The following is a 15,655-nucleotide window of genomic DNA, read 5'->3' on the forward strand; positions in this document are numbered from 1 at the left end:
CCTCCGCCACAGCCCCTACCGCAGAATGGGCTTAAGGGGGTCTTCACCTGATGCCTCTCGACCACGCTACAGAGAACGGCCGCGGGACATCGAGCAGTACCTGTCCGATAACATGCAGCCAACGACCTCACAACGACGCCAGTCCCGGTCGCCATCCCCAAAGCGGTTTTCTTCGCCGAGCTGCCCGTCTTCTTCTGGCCAGTTCAGAGGCACATCCCCACATCGGGAAAACTGAGGACGGCGTCCTCCGGGGGTAGAGCCGCCGCTATTGGATCAAGTCAAGGGCCTTCAGCCGACGATCCGCGGCTACGATCCGACCAACGACTACTCGACCTCACGACCTGAACGACACGCTGTGACCGAATGAGTTCTGCCGAAATCGACGATTCAGTTCTACGATCCGACCAACGACAACCTCACCCGACGACGTGCTGTGACCGACTGGTGTCTGTCGAAATCCCAGTAATCGCTGATAATCGCAATGTGACCCCACTTGCGGATACCGGCGCTGATTTTCCTGCAATGAACAGTCGGTTAGCCATGGCCCTCAAAGATTTTGTCCCCTTGGTCTGGACCACAGATCCGCACCGCCGGTGGCCATGTGGTTACGCCGATTGGCGTCTGGACATCACGAATACAGATCCGCGGTGCTACTTTCCCTGGTTGCTTTGCTGCGCTGCCCGAGTGCTCCAAAGACCTGATACTCGGTTTGGATTTCCTTTGGGAGTATGGTGCTGTCATCAACCTTCAGGAGCTGGTTGTGTCATTTTCCACTCAACCCCCGTTGACGGCGATACCGAGCCACGCGGGACTAAGTTACGCGCCTTTGATGACCACGTATTGATTCCGTCAAGAGCTAGCTACCGTAGATTGTGATAACAGGACCGGAACTCGTGGCATCGCTGAAACTAACATGTTGCTGCTCCTTGGTCGGCAAGTCTGTGTTGCTCGCGGAATTGTTGCACTGAACAATCGCCGAACCGAACTCTTGGTGACCAATTTTGGCTGTGAACCTCAGTGTTTGCCTGGCAGAAACGTTATTGGTATTTCGAAGAACTCGGCGAATTCGCGGGATGGCACGCTTTGTCCGAAGCCTCGGCATCAGTGGAGGCACCGACCACTCCCATAAAAACTGAGGTGAACCCGAACCTCCCGTCTAATCAGAAACGCTGTCTCGAAAGCAATATCCAGTCTTTCTGTGACTGCTTCGCCTCGACCTCTAAGGTTAGGCAGACACCGCTCACAAAGCACCGAATTATAGTCGACGCCAACCAGCGACCGTTATGTCAGCCGCCTTACCAAATCTCTTCGAAGGAGCGTGATGCCATTCGCCGTCAAGTTCAAGAAATGCTCCAGGATGACGTGATGCAGCCATCGACGAGTCCATGGGTGTCGCCTGTTGTGCTAGTAGCAAAGAAAGATGGAACCCTAAGGTTCTTAATTGATTACCAGCGTTTAACAAAGTCACAAAAAAGGATGTTTATCCTCTGGCGCACACTGATGACTCCCTGGACCGGCTGCGCCTCGCCAAGTACTTCTCGTCGCTAGATTACGCAGCGGCTATTGGCAAATCGACGTGAACGAACGCGACGGGGAAAAGACCGCCTTTATTACACCGGACGGTCTGTACGAATTTCGGGCACTCCCTTTCGGCCTGTGCTCGGCTCCTGCAACCTTCCAGCGGATGACGGACACCGTTCTTGCCGACCTGAAATGGCAGTCCTGTCTCGTGTACTTGGATGACGTTGTCATCTTCTCTGATACGTTCGAAGAGCGCCTGAGACGCCTGTGCGCTGTGTTCGAAGCAATTCAGTTGGCCGGCCTTTCCCTGAAGCCCGAAAAGTGTCACTTCACTTTCGAAGAGTTGAAGTTTCTGGGCCACATCGTGAGTGCTAAAGGGGTTAGCCCCGACCCCGATAAGACAGCCGCCGCGGCTGCTTTTCCTGTGCCCACCGATAAGTGAAGCGTACGCCGCTTTCTGGGTCTCTGCGCCTATTATCGGAGTTTTGTGCAGACCTTTTCCCAGATCGCTGAGCCCCTCACCCGCCTCACGAAAGATTCCGAACCGTTCTTCTGCGGCCTGGAGCAACAGAAGGCCTTTGAAGACCTCCGCACTCGTCCCCAAAGTATGCCCATCCTTGGACACTTCGACGAGTCGTCCGCCACTGAACTGCACACAGACGCCAGCAACATCGTCCTCAGTGCGGTCCTTGTGCAGTGGCACGATGGTCTCGAACGCGTAATCGCATACGCGAGCCGCACCTTGTCACGATTGGAGGCGAACTATTCCACCACCGAAAAAGAATGCCTGGACATTGTGTGGGCAGTGACCAAATTTCGCCCGTACTTATATGGCCACCCTTTCAGGGTCGTCAGTGGCCACCACTCGCTGTGTTGGCTGGCGAACCTCAAAGATCCCTCGGGATGGCTTGCACGTTGAAGCCTTCGACTTCAGGAATTCAATGTCACCATCGTCTATAAGTCTGGTAAGAAGCACAGTGATGCTGCCTGTTTGTCTCGTGCTCCTATCGAGGACCCCCAAGCTGACCCTGACAACGATTCAGTTTTTCTTGGCGTTACCTCCACGTCAATTCTCATTCAACACCAAAGAGACAACAGTGAACTACGGCCCCTCATTATCTGGAAGGAAGCGCTCAGTCTCCCCCATGAATCTTCTCACGCGGACTGTCATTGTTCTGTTTACGTGACGGCATCCTGTGTAAGAAAAACTACAGCCCAATCGAAGCTGTTTATCTACTCGTCGTGCCTACGGCTTTTCGCGACGAAGTCCTGCAGGCGTGCCATGACCCATCTTCTGGTAATCTTGGTTTTTGTCTAGCTTTAGCACATATACGGCAAAAGTACAACTGGCCCAGGGTTGCTGCAGTTGTGAAGCATTATGTAAGAACTTGCCGCGAGTGCCAGCGTCGCAAGACGCCGCCGACTAAGCCAGCCGGCCTACTGTAGCCTATTGATCCGCCTCAGGTCCCCTTCCACCAAGTTGGCATGGACATACTCGGCCCATTTCCGGAGTCCTCGCTGGGCAACCGCTACATTGTGGTCGCCACCGACTACCTCAGCCGACACTGTGAGACTAATCGTCTTCCTTGTGGTACCGCTGACAAAATTGCGAACTTTTTTATTCAAAACATTGAGCTTCGTCATGGTGCACCCACAATAGTTTTAACTGACAGGGGAACAGCGTTCACCTAGGCCCTTACGCAGGAGGTTATGCACCTGAGCGGCACCAGTCAACACAAGACAACCGCTTACCACTCTCAAACGAACGGCCTCACCGAACGGCTCAACAAGACGATCGCCGACATGATTTCCATGTATGTCGACGAGGATTTATTCTCAGTTGAAGTCCTGCACTCAGCCTGCTTTCTGCGTCTATCCACTCACTCTCAGTATGGAGGGCTCCTGCAGTTTACCTTTCGCATGACACAGACTACCGTCAGAGCGGTGGTGTGCTACACTGAAAGGCATTCGGCCGCATCACCATACTTCCGCTTGTGCATTCCGTAAAAGACAATGTCCCAGGCACATCTAGCTGTAACAAGCTGAGTTCTGGCTTCGGCCTCCAAGGTAGAGTTGGAACCCCCTCTCTACGTACCCCAACAAACAGGTGGCTATGACAGCATGCTGTATTTACTCGCAAATTTGGAAAAACGCGTTTAAAAAGTGGGGGTGCGAGTTATCTGCAAATTTTTTCGTTGGGGGAAGGAGGGTGAGGGGGGGGGGGGGGGGGGGGTCAGTTTCACGGCAACGCTGATGAGGGGCCAACGAAAGGCACAGCCAAATCCACATTCATAGTCTGGTTTATTCTTCCCCACGCCACTGGCCACATTTTCTTCAGCCAGCGTAGTTGAGCCTAATGTCAGACGCTGTTTCGTGAACTACACCCCAGTTTGCACTGTTTGCCTGCTTTGTTTTCATGTCATGAGTGGGACTCGGCGGCAGTGTTTCACAGCGAAAGAGAAGCTAAAGATTATAGCCACTGCCAAAGAAATTGGCAACAGAGCTGCTGTTCGTACTGGATGCTCGTACTGGATTTCTTTTGAGGAAACTGCACTGATGCGGTGAAGGCCCGCCTTGCCGAGACCGGCACAGACCTCATTATAATACCTGGCGGCATGACGTCCATGCTACAGACACTTGACGTGTGCCTGAACAAGCCATTCAAAGCACACGTGAAGCGGCTGTATGTCCAGCGGATGGCTGACGGCCTTTGCGCCCTCACACCGGCGGGACGTGTGCGAAGGCCCGATATTCCATTGCTGTGCCAGTGAATCATGGATGCGTGGAAAGCGATACCTGCTGACTTCATGTGTACAAGCTTTCAAAAATGTGCCATCAGTAGCAGCTTGGATGGTTCCGAGGATGACTACGTCTTTTGAGAGTGGTGATGAAGCCTTGGATGGCAGCAGCGAGAGCGGCGACGATTGAGATCGAATAACCAGTGATGTGGTGGTAGTCGTTTGAATAAATGTTCTGAAAATGAAATGATCACTGAGTCTGCAGTTGTATCTTTCTAGAGCTACTTTGTTTTTCAGGTAAATGTGCAGGTTATATGCGAGGGTTTTTTTTCCGTGAAGTTCTAAGTTAGGGGTGCGGGTTATACACAGGGGCAGTTTATATGCCACAACAGGAGCAAATGTGAGCTTTCAGAAAGATGGCTGCTTCAGTGCTTCGAAAGAAGTCAGCCCATCAATGCATGCAACACTATGACATTGAAGTGATAATGCTACATCAGGTTTCCCTGCTGTAGTCACAACACACTCCTGAAGAAACAAAAATACAAGATGTGAACAAGGTTTACACACGGACATGACTTGAGCATAAAAATATTTACTTCAAGCCATTGCGTGCTTTAATCAGATAGCATGGCACTTGATCAAGGCTTTGCATGTTGCCACCTATGGTGCCTGTAGTTGGGTGCTCACTGGCTCACAACCACTGCCTTTTCCTGAATGCCAGAGTAGAAACCGTAAGGTAATAGGGCATTTTGCAGAACAAGAACGACTTTCCGTGTAGGAGAAGGCTTGTTACTAGGTACTGGGACTCCTTCAAGACTATACCATACAAGCTCAACATACCACAATGTGTCATCTAGAAACTAATGCCACACTAGTTCCCAAGGCTGTATGCACGCAAATCTAGCTGAAAAATTTGATCAAAGGAACACAACTGAAGCCACGCCAATTATTAATAGGCAGGCTGATGGCACGCAAACTTCATTGTACCAGGCAGTGGAGAGAGCACATCCAGAGCAGGACAGTTTGGCCTCTAATGCTACAGTTGAGCCTGGATATATCAAACGCGGATATTTAGATTACCTATATCGAACACATAAATTATCCCCTTAAATATCCTGTGTACAAGTATAAAAGGTAGTGCTGTATATCAAAATGCAATTTCGCCGGTCATTCAATATATCAAATTGTGCACTGTGCCCCTTCAAGTGGCGCTTTTCCTAATGGCACTCTTCGATCAATTTGTACGCGGAGACTAGTCGGCTGCATGGCCTTGGGCACCTGCTGGCAGCACCAACACTCAAAAATCGCGGTTCCTTCGTACTCAATTCGGTTTCTTGTGCTCATTTCCCACATCACATCACTGTCATGCGGTGAAGCCAGCCTAAATAAAGCCTAGCAACGACCCTCGTATGGTGCAAGGAGTCGCGGAAACCAGTTTTACCTCATCTTTAATGTGCGATTATTCTATATATATAGTATAATGGCAACAGGATTAGACATCATGTGATAGGCAGCGAGTGCCTAGTTACAAAGCACCATCCTCAACGGCTTCGATGCCAAGCAGGCTCGGCTTGGCAATGCCTAGCAAGCAGTGTGCTTCCAGCATGCCTAGCAAGCAGTGTGCTTCCAGCATGCCAGCTGGCGACATGCTGCTGCAAGAAGCGCGTCAGTAGCGTGGCTGCAATGTAGTCTTGCTTCTGGGTTGCAGATAAATATATCTATTGTCATTTTTTGAATGTCGAATTATTGATAGACCGAAATATTTTGCGATTCCCTTCCAATCCAATACATCCGAGTTTGACTGTAGTTCGGTGCCAGTGACCAATAGAGCATGTTGTGATGCAACCCTTGCAAGATAAAAAATTCAGGTCCTAATGTGGTGAATTATTACAAGACAATTTGGCTGAGCCCTAAGCCCATATTCATGCAGAGGGCACATGAAGTCCTGTCTCTCTTGCTGTCTAAGCAAGAGGAATGTCTCAGGGACTAACACGCCTGCCGTTCATCCTTCTGTCCACTCAGCTGTCCACCAAGGGAATCGCAGCGCAATCACCCGCACACATCACATGATGCTTGCTGTGCTTAGAGCCCCACCCCTCTGTGCTATGCAGACTGTGCTCTCCATACCTGGCTGCCATCCTGGCCCTCTGGTGGCTGTGCTTTCCTCTTGGCCTGCTGTCCAGGTGTCTCCCTCTGGAAAACCTTGGCTCCAGCTTCCCGCTGCCTCTCAGCTTTGCGCTCAGCCTTCTTCTCTGCCTTCTTTTCGGCCTTCTGGCTCTTCCTCTGGGACTCCAGCTCAGCTTCACGTGCAGCCTCACGAGCAGCTGCCTGCTCCAATCCAACAACATCACGACACATTAAATGGCAAGAGCAATAACAAAAATTACAAAGGCTGTTTACAACATTCAATTCAGTGTGAAAGAACGGGATTTTTTTTTTTTTTCTGGCAGACTTTTTACTGATTTTACATGCACGAATGACTGAACTGAGGCACACAAATGATGACCACTCAGTTTTCTGTCCTTTTTAAGCAGGCACGCCAAAGATGATTTTGCTGGAGCAGGACCACTGGATTAGTGCAGCGTAGAAGACGACGATGAGTGGGCAGTGCCGCAAGACGGAGCGTGCACGCTAGGCACATACATGCAAGAGACGATTTTGCTAGGCTCAGAATATCCGGATTAGTGCACTAATCGGAATTCTTTACATCTCACTCATCTGTGAAAAACTTAGCGTTGACTTCCTTATTTCAACAATTTAGGCACCTGAAAACAGCGCTCCTTTTTTAAATCCATGGTGCTCCACTTACAGTGGAGAAAGATAAGGTACCAGTTCACATGCATACAAAATTTAAAAAAGGGAAAAACTTAGCGTTTTCAAATCAAGAAATCCAAAGCATGCATTTTAAAACTGTTTAGAACAAAGATGCAAATAGCCATGTCCTGAAAAAAATGAGACTTTGAAAGGACCTTAAACGTGCATTAGAGATACAACAAGCCATCGTCACACAACTAAAAAGGCTGATTTTAAGCTGGCCTTTTAAATCGACTGCAGCAGTGAGTCCAATGACCTTCACTAATGTGTGGTCATGTGCCTCAGCTTCCCGTATGTAGTGCAATTAAAGCATCAAAGAAAACACTCATCCCCTTCTGTTCACATCAGTATATTCAATTGTTGTGCGTCCTTCATAGCCTGAGTCGCTTTGGGACGGTAAACCCCTATAACCATCAATAGTTGTCTGAATGGTAACCTCACAGCAACTACGATAAATTGAGATTCTATATACAAACTCATATCAAGAAAGACAGCCTATCAGTCAAGCAACCAAGTGCGGTAACTGCCACAGTGGCTCAGTGGTTAGAGCGTTCAGCTACTGAGCTGGAGGACTCAGGTTCAATCCCAGCCACTGCGACCGCATTTTGATGGAGGCGAAGCAAAAAAAAATTGGAGGGGAGGACACTTAAGCTCCGCTTTAAGGGTATGATGTGATAGCGCAGTGGGTTAATTTCCATATACGCAGATGATCATTCTCTACTTTACATATACAGATCTCTGGGAATCCTCATACCCCTCCTGGCGCAGTGGTGCAGCGATGCGCCACTTCCCTGTGATGGCAGGTGCTCCCAACGATGGGCCCTGTGTGGCCCAAGTTGATCTTCCCACCTGCCATGGTGGGCACTTTGCTCACTATCCGGTGGGCAGGTTGTGATGATGCCACAAGGTCACGTGACACAGGTGGCCCACCTGCCTCCTAGGTTGCTCTCCGGGAACCACCTGCCGGAGCCATGCTGGTGAATTTTTGCTCAGAGCGGCAACACCGGATTTTCTGGTGAATGGGGCCTTTAACACTGCCTTGTTAAAAGGCACCCATGATGCTGTGGGATGTCAGTGCATGTTTAAAGATCCCCAGATGGTCAAAATCATTCTGCAGACCTCCACCCTGCCACCTCTTTCTCTTTTTTCCCTCCTGCATTCACCCCTTCCTTCACAGAACAGCTGAGGTATCTACCAAGAGGCGAGACAGTTACTTTACCCTTTCCTTTCCTTAAAACAAATTTTAATTTTTCCACCTTTAAATCTTTCACACACAGCATATCACATATAATAAAGAGCGCAGAAATGCTAATGCTAGCTTTCATTTCTGCTAGCACAAGAATATGAAATCCTTACATGGCTGCAAAAACTGTATTTCCAAACATAATCATGAAAGCAAAGTGGTAGTTTTAGCCGCCAGAAATGCACAAAGAGTTCTGAAAGATCTCTAACTGCAGAAGCTGACCCTGCACTAAACTGACCCTACAGTGCATGATGGAATGATTGTGAACATCATTATTGATTACCTGTAAGTATAAATTTTGCTTTTTTTTCATTTTTCAGGAAATTTTTTATTAATTTTTTTTTTAATTCACTTTCACAATCATTATGCCTTCCTTATTAAAACTTCTACTGTTTATGTTTCTGCAGTGTGGTAGTTGACAACACGAAAAGCTGGAAATCTGAAACTTTCAGAATGGTGTGTGGAGTCCAATGTTAAAACTGCGCATGAGCTATGCTAGACGCTGTTCACAGTGCAGGGCTCCGATTTAATTCAGGGTACATGAAGTTCTTGAACGTGCACTGGCATCACACAACACATGGATGTTTTTGCATTTTGCCTCCATCAGAATGAAGCCACCATGGCCAGTTGCAACTTTGAGTTCAGCAGCCAAATGCCAAAGCCAATGAGCCGCCGCAGAAGCTACTTCAGAACTGTTGTTGGATGCTTTCACTGCCTGCAAACACTGCAACTGCAGAAAGTTAACATGAGCCAAAAAAGGGGGATTTAAATCAAACGCACGACACAATGCTGCCACGTGGCAAGTGGTGGCCATGCCACTTGCCTTTTCTCGTTTGTCAAGCACTCTCCGCATGTGGGCATTGTACTTCTCTGTTGCCACCTCCAGGGTCTCCAGAGTCCCTGCAGAGAAGATAACTGCATTGGCAAACATTCGACAAGGCACTGCACCTCTGACAAAGTGAGAGAGAGAGAGAGACATGGGAATGTGCCAGTATGACATACCTAGCCACAAATTATGTTTGTTCAATAACAATGACAACATTTATTATAACCACAACCTGCACAAGTAAACAGTTACTACAAATGATCACAATGTGCCAGCTGACACAGCAGCAAGCGACTGTTGGTTCAACTCATAGGTGGATGCAAGTAAACGCTGAGGCTTAAGCAGAGAAACATTTGATGAGAAGCTGTCTTTACCAACCATTAATAAAATGTTACTGACCAACAAACAAATATGTTGGCACTTCAGTGTCTGCACAAACAAGGCACCAGTACTGACACCAAAACAGCAACATGCTTCTTCACAGACTAGGATAGTGACAAAAGGCTGCTGCCAACAATAATTGTCACAATGTTCCAGAACACAGCAATATGATGGTTATGCTCCTGAAAGCAGCAATACGAGGTATTATAGTAGATGCCGCATGCACAAAAACATGCAATGTGCACAGAGTGTAACCACAATAAAATTAACCTGAAAGAGGATGCACTGCCCCACGAAGAAAGATTCTGACAAAAGGAATGTGAGCAGGGCAGAAGTTGTGCTTAGCAGAAACTGGTTAAAAAGCAGAGTGAACGGAAAGGAAGAATACCAAGAACAAAAAGAGCAGTGGGGGATGGGGAGGGTGGTCACAAAACGGACGCAGCCAGGAGGCACCTGCCTTCCTCCCTCTCAAAGAGAAGCAGCAGGTCGCCAAGGCTCTCGGGCCAGTCCACGGTGGCGTACATGCCTCGCAGCAGGGCCTTGCGGTAGTGCTTGTCATCGCCAAAGGTCCTGCGGCCAAAAGAAGGCGAGTTCACGCCTCACCTGTTCCATGCTTCAAACTAGATAGGGCCGTTTTCCAGCCAGGAGTGATGCAATTTCAACTCATCATTTATTGCTCCTGGCACAGATATTACTTTCTTTTATTATGACGGTGATCACAGGGCCATGTGAGTGGCCCTCAATGAAGACTGCGTTGACAAATAAAATATCAATAGCGCAGATTGTCAACATCTGGTCATATGTCATCACGTGGCTTTACTGTAAGCCTCGTGCATTAGCAAAAGACAAGACAGGAGCACAGCGACAAGTTTCATTGAGTTTAGCACGTCAGGCAGCACAGCATAACACAAACATTTGGCAGTTTTTTTTTTTATTCCAGATTGCCTTTTGAAATCCCTCACTATCACCCCAAAAAATAATTTACATTAGAATAAAAAGAGGCACTATAACAAACAAGTAAACAAGAAAGAAGGAGGCACCTCTCAAAGTTTGCATGATCAAGCCACGTCTGGGCATCAGTAGCCCGCCCTTGATGGGTGATGTCATTCCACAGCTCGCGTGCTCTGGGCAAGTTGTGGCACAGCTTGGCCTGCATCACCACAAAAGACAAAACTTTCCATACAAAAAATACCTTTTTCAATTTACTGATTTCAGAACAAGTTGTCAATACGCCATACAACTTGACCGAGGGACATGCTGAAATTGGAATCTAAATATATGTAAAAAAAATAAAACAGTAGAAAATCCAGCAAATAATGCGTCCATACCATACAACCATACACATCTTATCATTTTCTGCCCAGTGAAAGTGCAAGCTGCCCCTTTAGCTTTTGGTGCGCAAAATTGTTAAAAGCTTTAAGGGGACTATGCAATAAATTAATCAAGATTACGTAAAGCAGATGAGACAGGCATTTCATCACACATCACCCCATTGCAAAAATTTTTAAGCTAGCATCAATAACAACGAAGATATAGACAATTAAAAATTACGCTCCTCCTCTCCCCCTTCAACTCGTACACGCGGGGCACCAGACAAAAATAAAGAAAACAGCTCTGGGACTGGGCCCCACCCATGAATACGTCATCCGCTGACGTTCCTTTTGCAACTTCCGGTTGCCGCTCCTAGCACCCCAGCAGTAGCGTCGGCGGCGTGATTGCGGCGCGCGTCGGGTTTCTTTGCTTGCCGTCTGTTGTAGTTAACAGTAATGGAGCCGGACCTCAAGGCGCGACTGCTCGCTCTTACGGCTGCGATGGGTATCGAGCCCTATGCGTTCACGCTGTACCGGCTGAACGCCAGCGACGATAGTAGCGACTCGGCGAGCCACTGCGAGTGGCTCCAGAACTCCCAACAGAACGAGGCGGCAGAGGAAAATTGAAACCATATGCGCAAAGGCAATGGCTTGGCTTGTGCTTGCCCGAGAGGGTCGAGCGGCGGCACAAGCAGACGATTTTCACGGCTACCGGAAGTGTGCCCGTGACGTCGTGGCTGCCGTGGCTCCAGCGAATTTGAGCGTGTGGTGGCCTGGCGACATCATGGGTACAGTGACGTCTTTTTTCACGATTTTAGTTTCAAAATCGGTCACTACGAGCGCACCAATCGGCCCGCGAATTTTAAAAAACACGGTTTTTAAAAATTCATATAAATTGCCGGCTCAGTTCCGAAGACTCATACTTGGTGTGAATGCTGCTTAGCATCATTTCTAAGCAGTGAAAACATTTACAAGGGACTTTTTATTCACTGCATAGTCCCTTTAATGTTACAAGAAATTTAAAACAATAAAATGCACCAGCAACAGTGGCTCAGATGTTATGGCCATGGTTCTGACAAAGGCACCTGCAACTGGGCACCAAATATTACACAGCGTTATACAACATAAATAAAGCAGTTCTTACATAACTGGTAAAAAAACTAACCTCATGATACTGTTCCTAGGTAAGGTCACATCATCAAAATCACAAGAAAGAAAAAAATCTGACCCTTGCACAAGTAGGTATGTAACAAACGCAATGATGATGCTAACTAGAGAGTGATCAAAAGCACCTGAATAGCCACACAGGTAAGACAAAATCTGGTCTGAGCGAGTTCACATGGATATAGAAGGCAAAATTGTCGCAACTAACAGCTAATGATTAACATGCAATTTGTGTCATTGCTAATACTGTATGTACCACACCACTGCTGCAAAACATACACTATACTGGAAGCAGGCTTCCAAGAAAAATAGCTAGGGGTAGTGCACTCTACATCTTGGAATTAGTAATGACAATGCAACACACCAGATGAAGAGTGAAGTCGATGACACATAGCACCATATTTTTTGGCGAGCCATCAACTTCATTTCTAGTCCTCTGTGTTAATTTCTAATTCCAAGATGTACCAACAAGCCCTAGCCTCTGCGTTAACTTAGCAGCCTGCATGTTCACAACAAAAATGTTTAAATATTAACTCACATAAATCAGCGTATAGAACTAATTGAATCACCTGCTCCAACAACATAATTTTGAAAATTTTTCCTCATTTACTACCTGCTCAAACCTCAAACCTCACCCACAACTTGTAGGAAAAGTGGTTTTCCATTCAGACTGCTTGAATCAAACAGGCCATGCTGCCACACGCATCAATGCATAAAACAACACAAAACAATATCTCCAGGTGAGAGATGCATGGAAATAGGCTATGACCATATACTCAAACACTGCTCAAGGATGGCTCCTCAAAAAGACAGTGACTACATGTGGGACTGGCAATAACGACAAAAGTCTAGTGGCCATACTTGCCTCCACTTTTGCCCAGTACTTTAGCACGGGGCTACATATGTCACCATCTGTCGCTGAATCTGAAAAAAGAATAATAAAAATAAAAAAATAAGCGATCAAGGAATCGAGGAGTTGTGCTAGCAGCAAAATCACTTTTTTTCATTAAAAACGTCACCACTAGCTCTAAAAGCCTAGATCAACGCAAAGCATAGCTAATCTCCCTGAAATTCTTAGGGACTACCAAAAGAAAAGTTCGAGCACTGAACACACTTAAAGGACACACAGAGCCAAGTGACAACACTAGGTCCCACGGATATCCAGATCGTAGCCAAATACAGTATCCTAACACCTTTGAGTACTTGCGAGGGATGTTCATGGCAAGTCCTTGTTTTAGATGTCCTCACAAGTTATCTGCTAGATATCCCGCTCGGGTGATAATGTTGCAAGGTGGCAAGCTAAGGAACGGGATGACATGATGACAGATGAAAATATGATTTAGTGGCTGCGGGCCTAGCGCGAGCGCTCCATCCCGCGCCACTGCCCTCTTCTTCGTCTTCATAACAATATTACGGACATTTACTTGAATCACGGCTCATTACGTTCGCGACAAAGGTGGCATAGGATGCTTACGTTTTTTCTAACAGAAGTTACCTGCAACGTGGTGCACTCATTTTCATTCCTTTCTTGTGTCACCACAGATTCATAACTAAATGAAATAATATAGCTTAACGTGCAAGAAATACTGGCTCCAAAAGGATGGTAGATTTAGAGTATATATAAGCTCTTGGAAATTTTTCGTTCAGTGGATCTGCGCTTAATCTGTTAGTGCTGCATGACTTCTAATTTGTAGCGTTTCTGCAGCCTGATCTGTGTTTCACATACAGTTGTTTTTCGACATGTTTGCCGTGAGAGCATGTGATGCTGTGCAGATTTACCCATAAAAATGTAAATTAGCTTTGCCAATATTTTCCATGAGGGCAGAGCAATTTTTTTTTTGCACCCATAAAAATCCCCAGACAAATTAAACTTTATTTGACCAATACCCGACATGTCTTTGTTAAGGCCTAGGAAAATCCTCAGGGACTTCCTACAGACCTCCCTTGGATACAGAAAGTGCGGCCGAAAAGATATGTGAGGGATGTCCATGTGACTTTCACCACATTTCCTGGAGATATCCGCACATCCTTTCACGATTTTGTAGGGACATCCCTTGCATGTCAGTGTTGTCACTGGGAGTGTACTGGAAGCACCCAATACTTTTCAATTAAACAGCTTACTTTCCAAGTTTCATGACATACGCTCAACATACCGGTATGCTTATTCATTTTCTAATTAGTGTAGAGTTGATGCTCATTAATTCTAACTCACTTAATTCAGGGCATTCGGTTTATTTGAACCTGTACATTGGTACCATCAACCTTAGGCCCTCCGAAACGACTCTCGTCATTTCGAAATCTGTACAATTCAAACAAAATTATCTAAAGTCAACTGTACTACATTTTTACAGATGATTTTACCTTTTTGTTCCCACAAGTATACAAACATGTTCTGAGAACATGCAAGCCTCTTACAAAAAAAAATTCCAAACTGAGCAAAACACACAACGCAGGACCCCTGTAGCTCTTGGTTCAGCCTCATTGAATCACTGATAGCAAACAATGCAAGGCATTCACAGTGAGAGGGCTGCGGCCCTTTGAAGAGGGAAATGAAAGAATGAGAAAGTGGTGCAGGTGGAAGAAAGCGCAAGCACAGTGGCCACGATACTCACATTGGGTCAGGTGCTCAACTGCTCTCTGAAAAGCTGCTCGCAGATCTTCCAGATGGGGAGCCATCAGTTCCTCTGCAAAGGCAATTATTAGTTCATCACAAACATACAATTCAAACACAAAGAAAAAGAAAGGAGCAGATTGGCAGCTGTCAGAAGAAGGGGCAGAAAAAAAGCTTGACTATTCCAGGAAGGAGAGTGGAGCAAATGCAAGCGAAGAAATTAAGTGATTAGTGGGAGCGGAGAAAAACTGACACACCCACACTCCCATCAGGGAAATAAGGTGGCAGCCTGCCGTTACATTCCAGACCTTGACTGCAGAAGTTACTGGCTACTGCTACCTAAAGCAAATATCAGAGCCTGAACTGACAATCGCCCACAGAGAAAGCTGTTACTGTAACCATTTGCTCAAGCATTCCCAGCCAAGCCCTCGCTCTCAAAGCGTCACAATCGCCAATGACGCTTTGCATATTTGCAAAAGCAGTAGCAATTAACACATAGATTGTTTTACTTGAATGCTTCAAATGTACCGTGAGGAAATAAACTCCATTCATCATCCACATAGGTGCACTGAGCAACTATGTATATGATGTCAAAATGTGAACAAGACGTGTCTTCCAAACACTGCCTTGCTTTGCACCCGGTTATACTACTCTAGCTAACAGCAGCATACTTGAAGTGACATTCTTAACAATGATCACTCTGGAATACGGCACCTGTGTAAACAAAGACACGTGTACCATACAATGAAAAGCAAGAGCGCCACACTGTGCTGACTTTATGATGGCACCAGGTGTAACAAGTTCAGGCTTGTGAGTGCTGCCTCCTTCATGCTCCAGCTATAGCTCATCCTCAATTCGCCAGTTGGAATCATTATTAAGAAACTAGGTGACGGCTTGTCCATAACTTACTAGAGCAACCAATATTTAATGTCTCTGGCACTAGATTTGTTGTTGTTCTTATATATTTTTTAATTTGAACACTTGATCTGATAATCCTCAGGAGGGGTCATGATGACCTGCAAGCACCAATTACAAATTTGTGAACTC

General features: G+C 46.6%; 1 protein-coding gene across 1 annotated transcript in view; it reads right to left on the bottom strand.

Moving 5' to 3' along the window:
- Nucleotides 1-15,655, bottom strand: part of Rnp4F (RNA-binding protein 4F) — a 56,614-nt gene that overhangs the window by 21,825 nt on the left and 19,134 nt on the right. Inside the window, exons 10-15 of the mRNA XM_077655067.1 lie at nt 14,610-14,681; nt 12,863-12,921; nt 10,564-10,673; nt 9,981-10,093; nt 9,136-9,216; nt 6,387-6,583 (exon numbers count right to left, since the gene is read on the bottom strand). Coding sequence (XP_077511193.1) covers nt 6,387-6,583; nt 9,136-9,216; nt 9,981-10,093; nt 10,564-10,673; nt 12,863-12,921; nt 14,610-14,681 — 632 coding nt within the window. The remainder of the gene's footprint in view (nt 1-6,386; nt 6,584-9,135; nt 9,217-9,980; nt 10,094-10,563; nt 10,674-12,862; nt 12,922-14,609; nt 14,682-15,655) is intronic.

Source organism: Amblyomma americanum, chromosome 2 (assembly GCF_052857255.1).
Source record: "Amblyomma americanum isolate KBUSLIRL-KWMA chromosome 2, ASM5285725v1, whole genome shotgun sequence".
Classification (NCBI taxonomy): domain Eukaryota; kingdom Metazoa; phylum Arthropoda; class Arachnida; order Ixodida; family Ixodidae; genus Amblyomma; species Amblyomma americanum.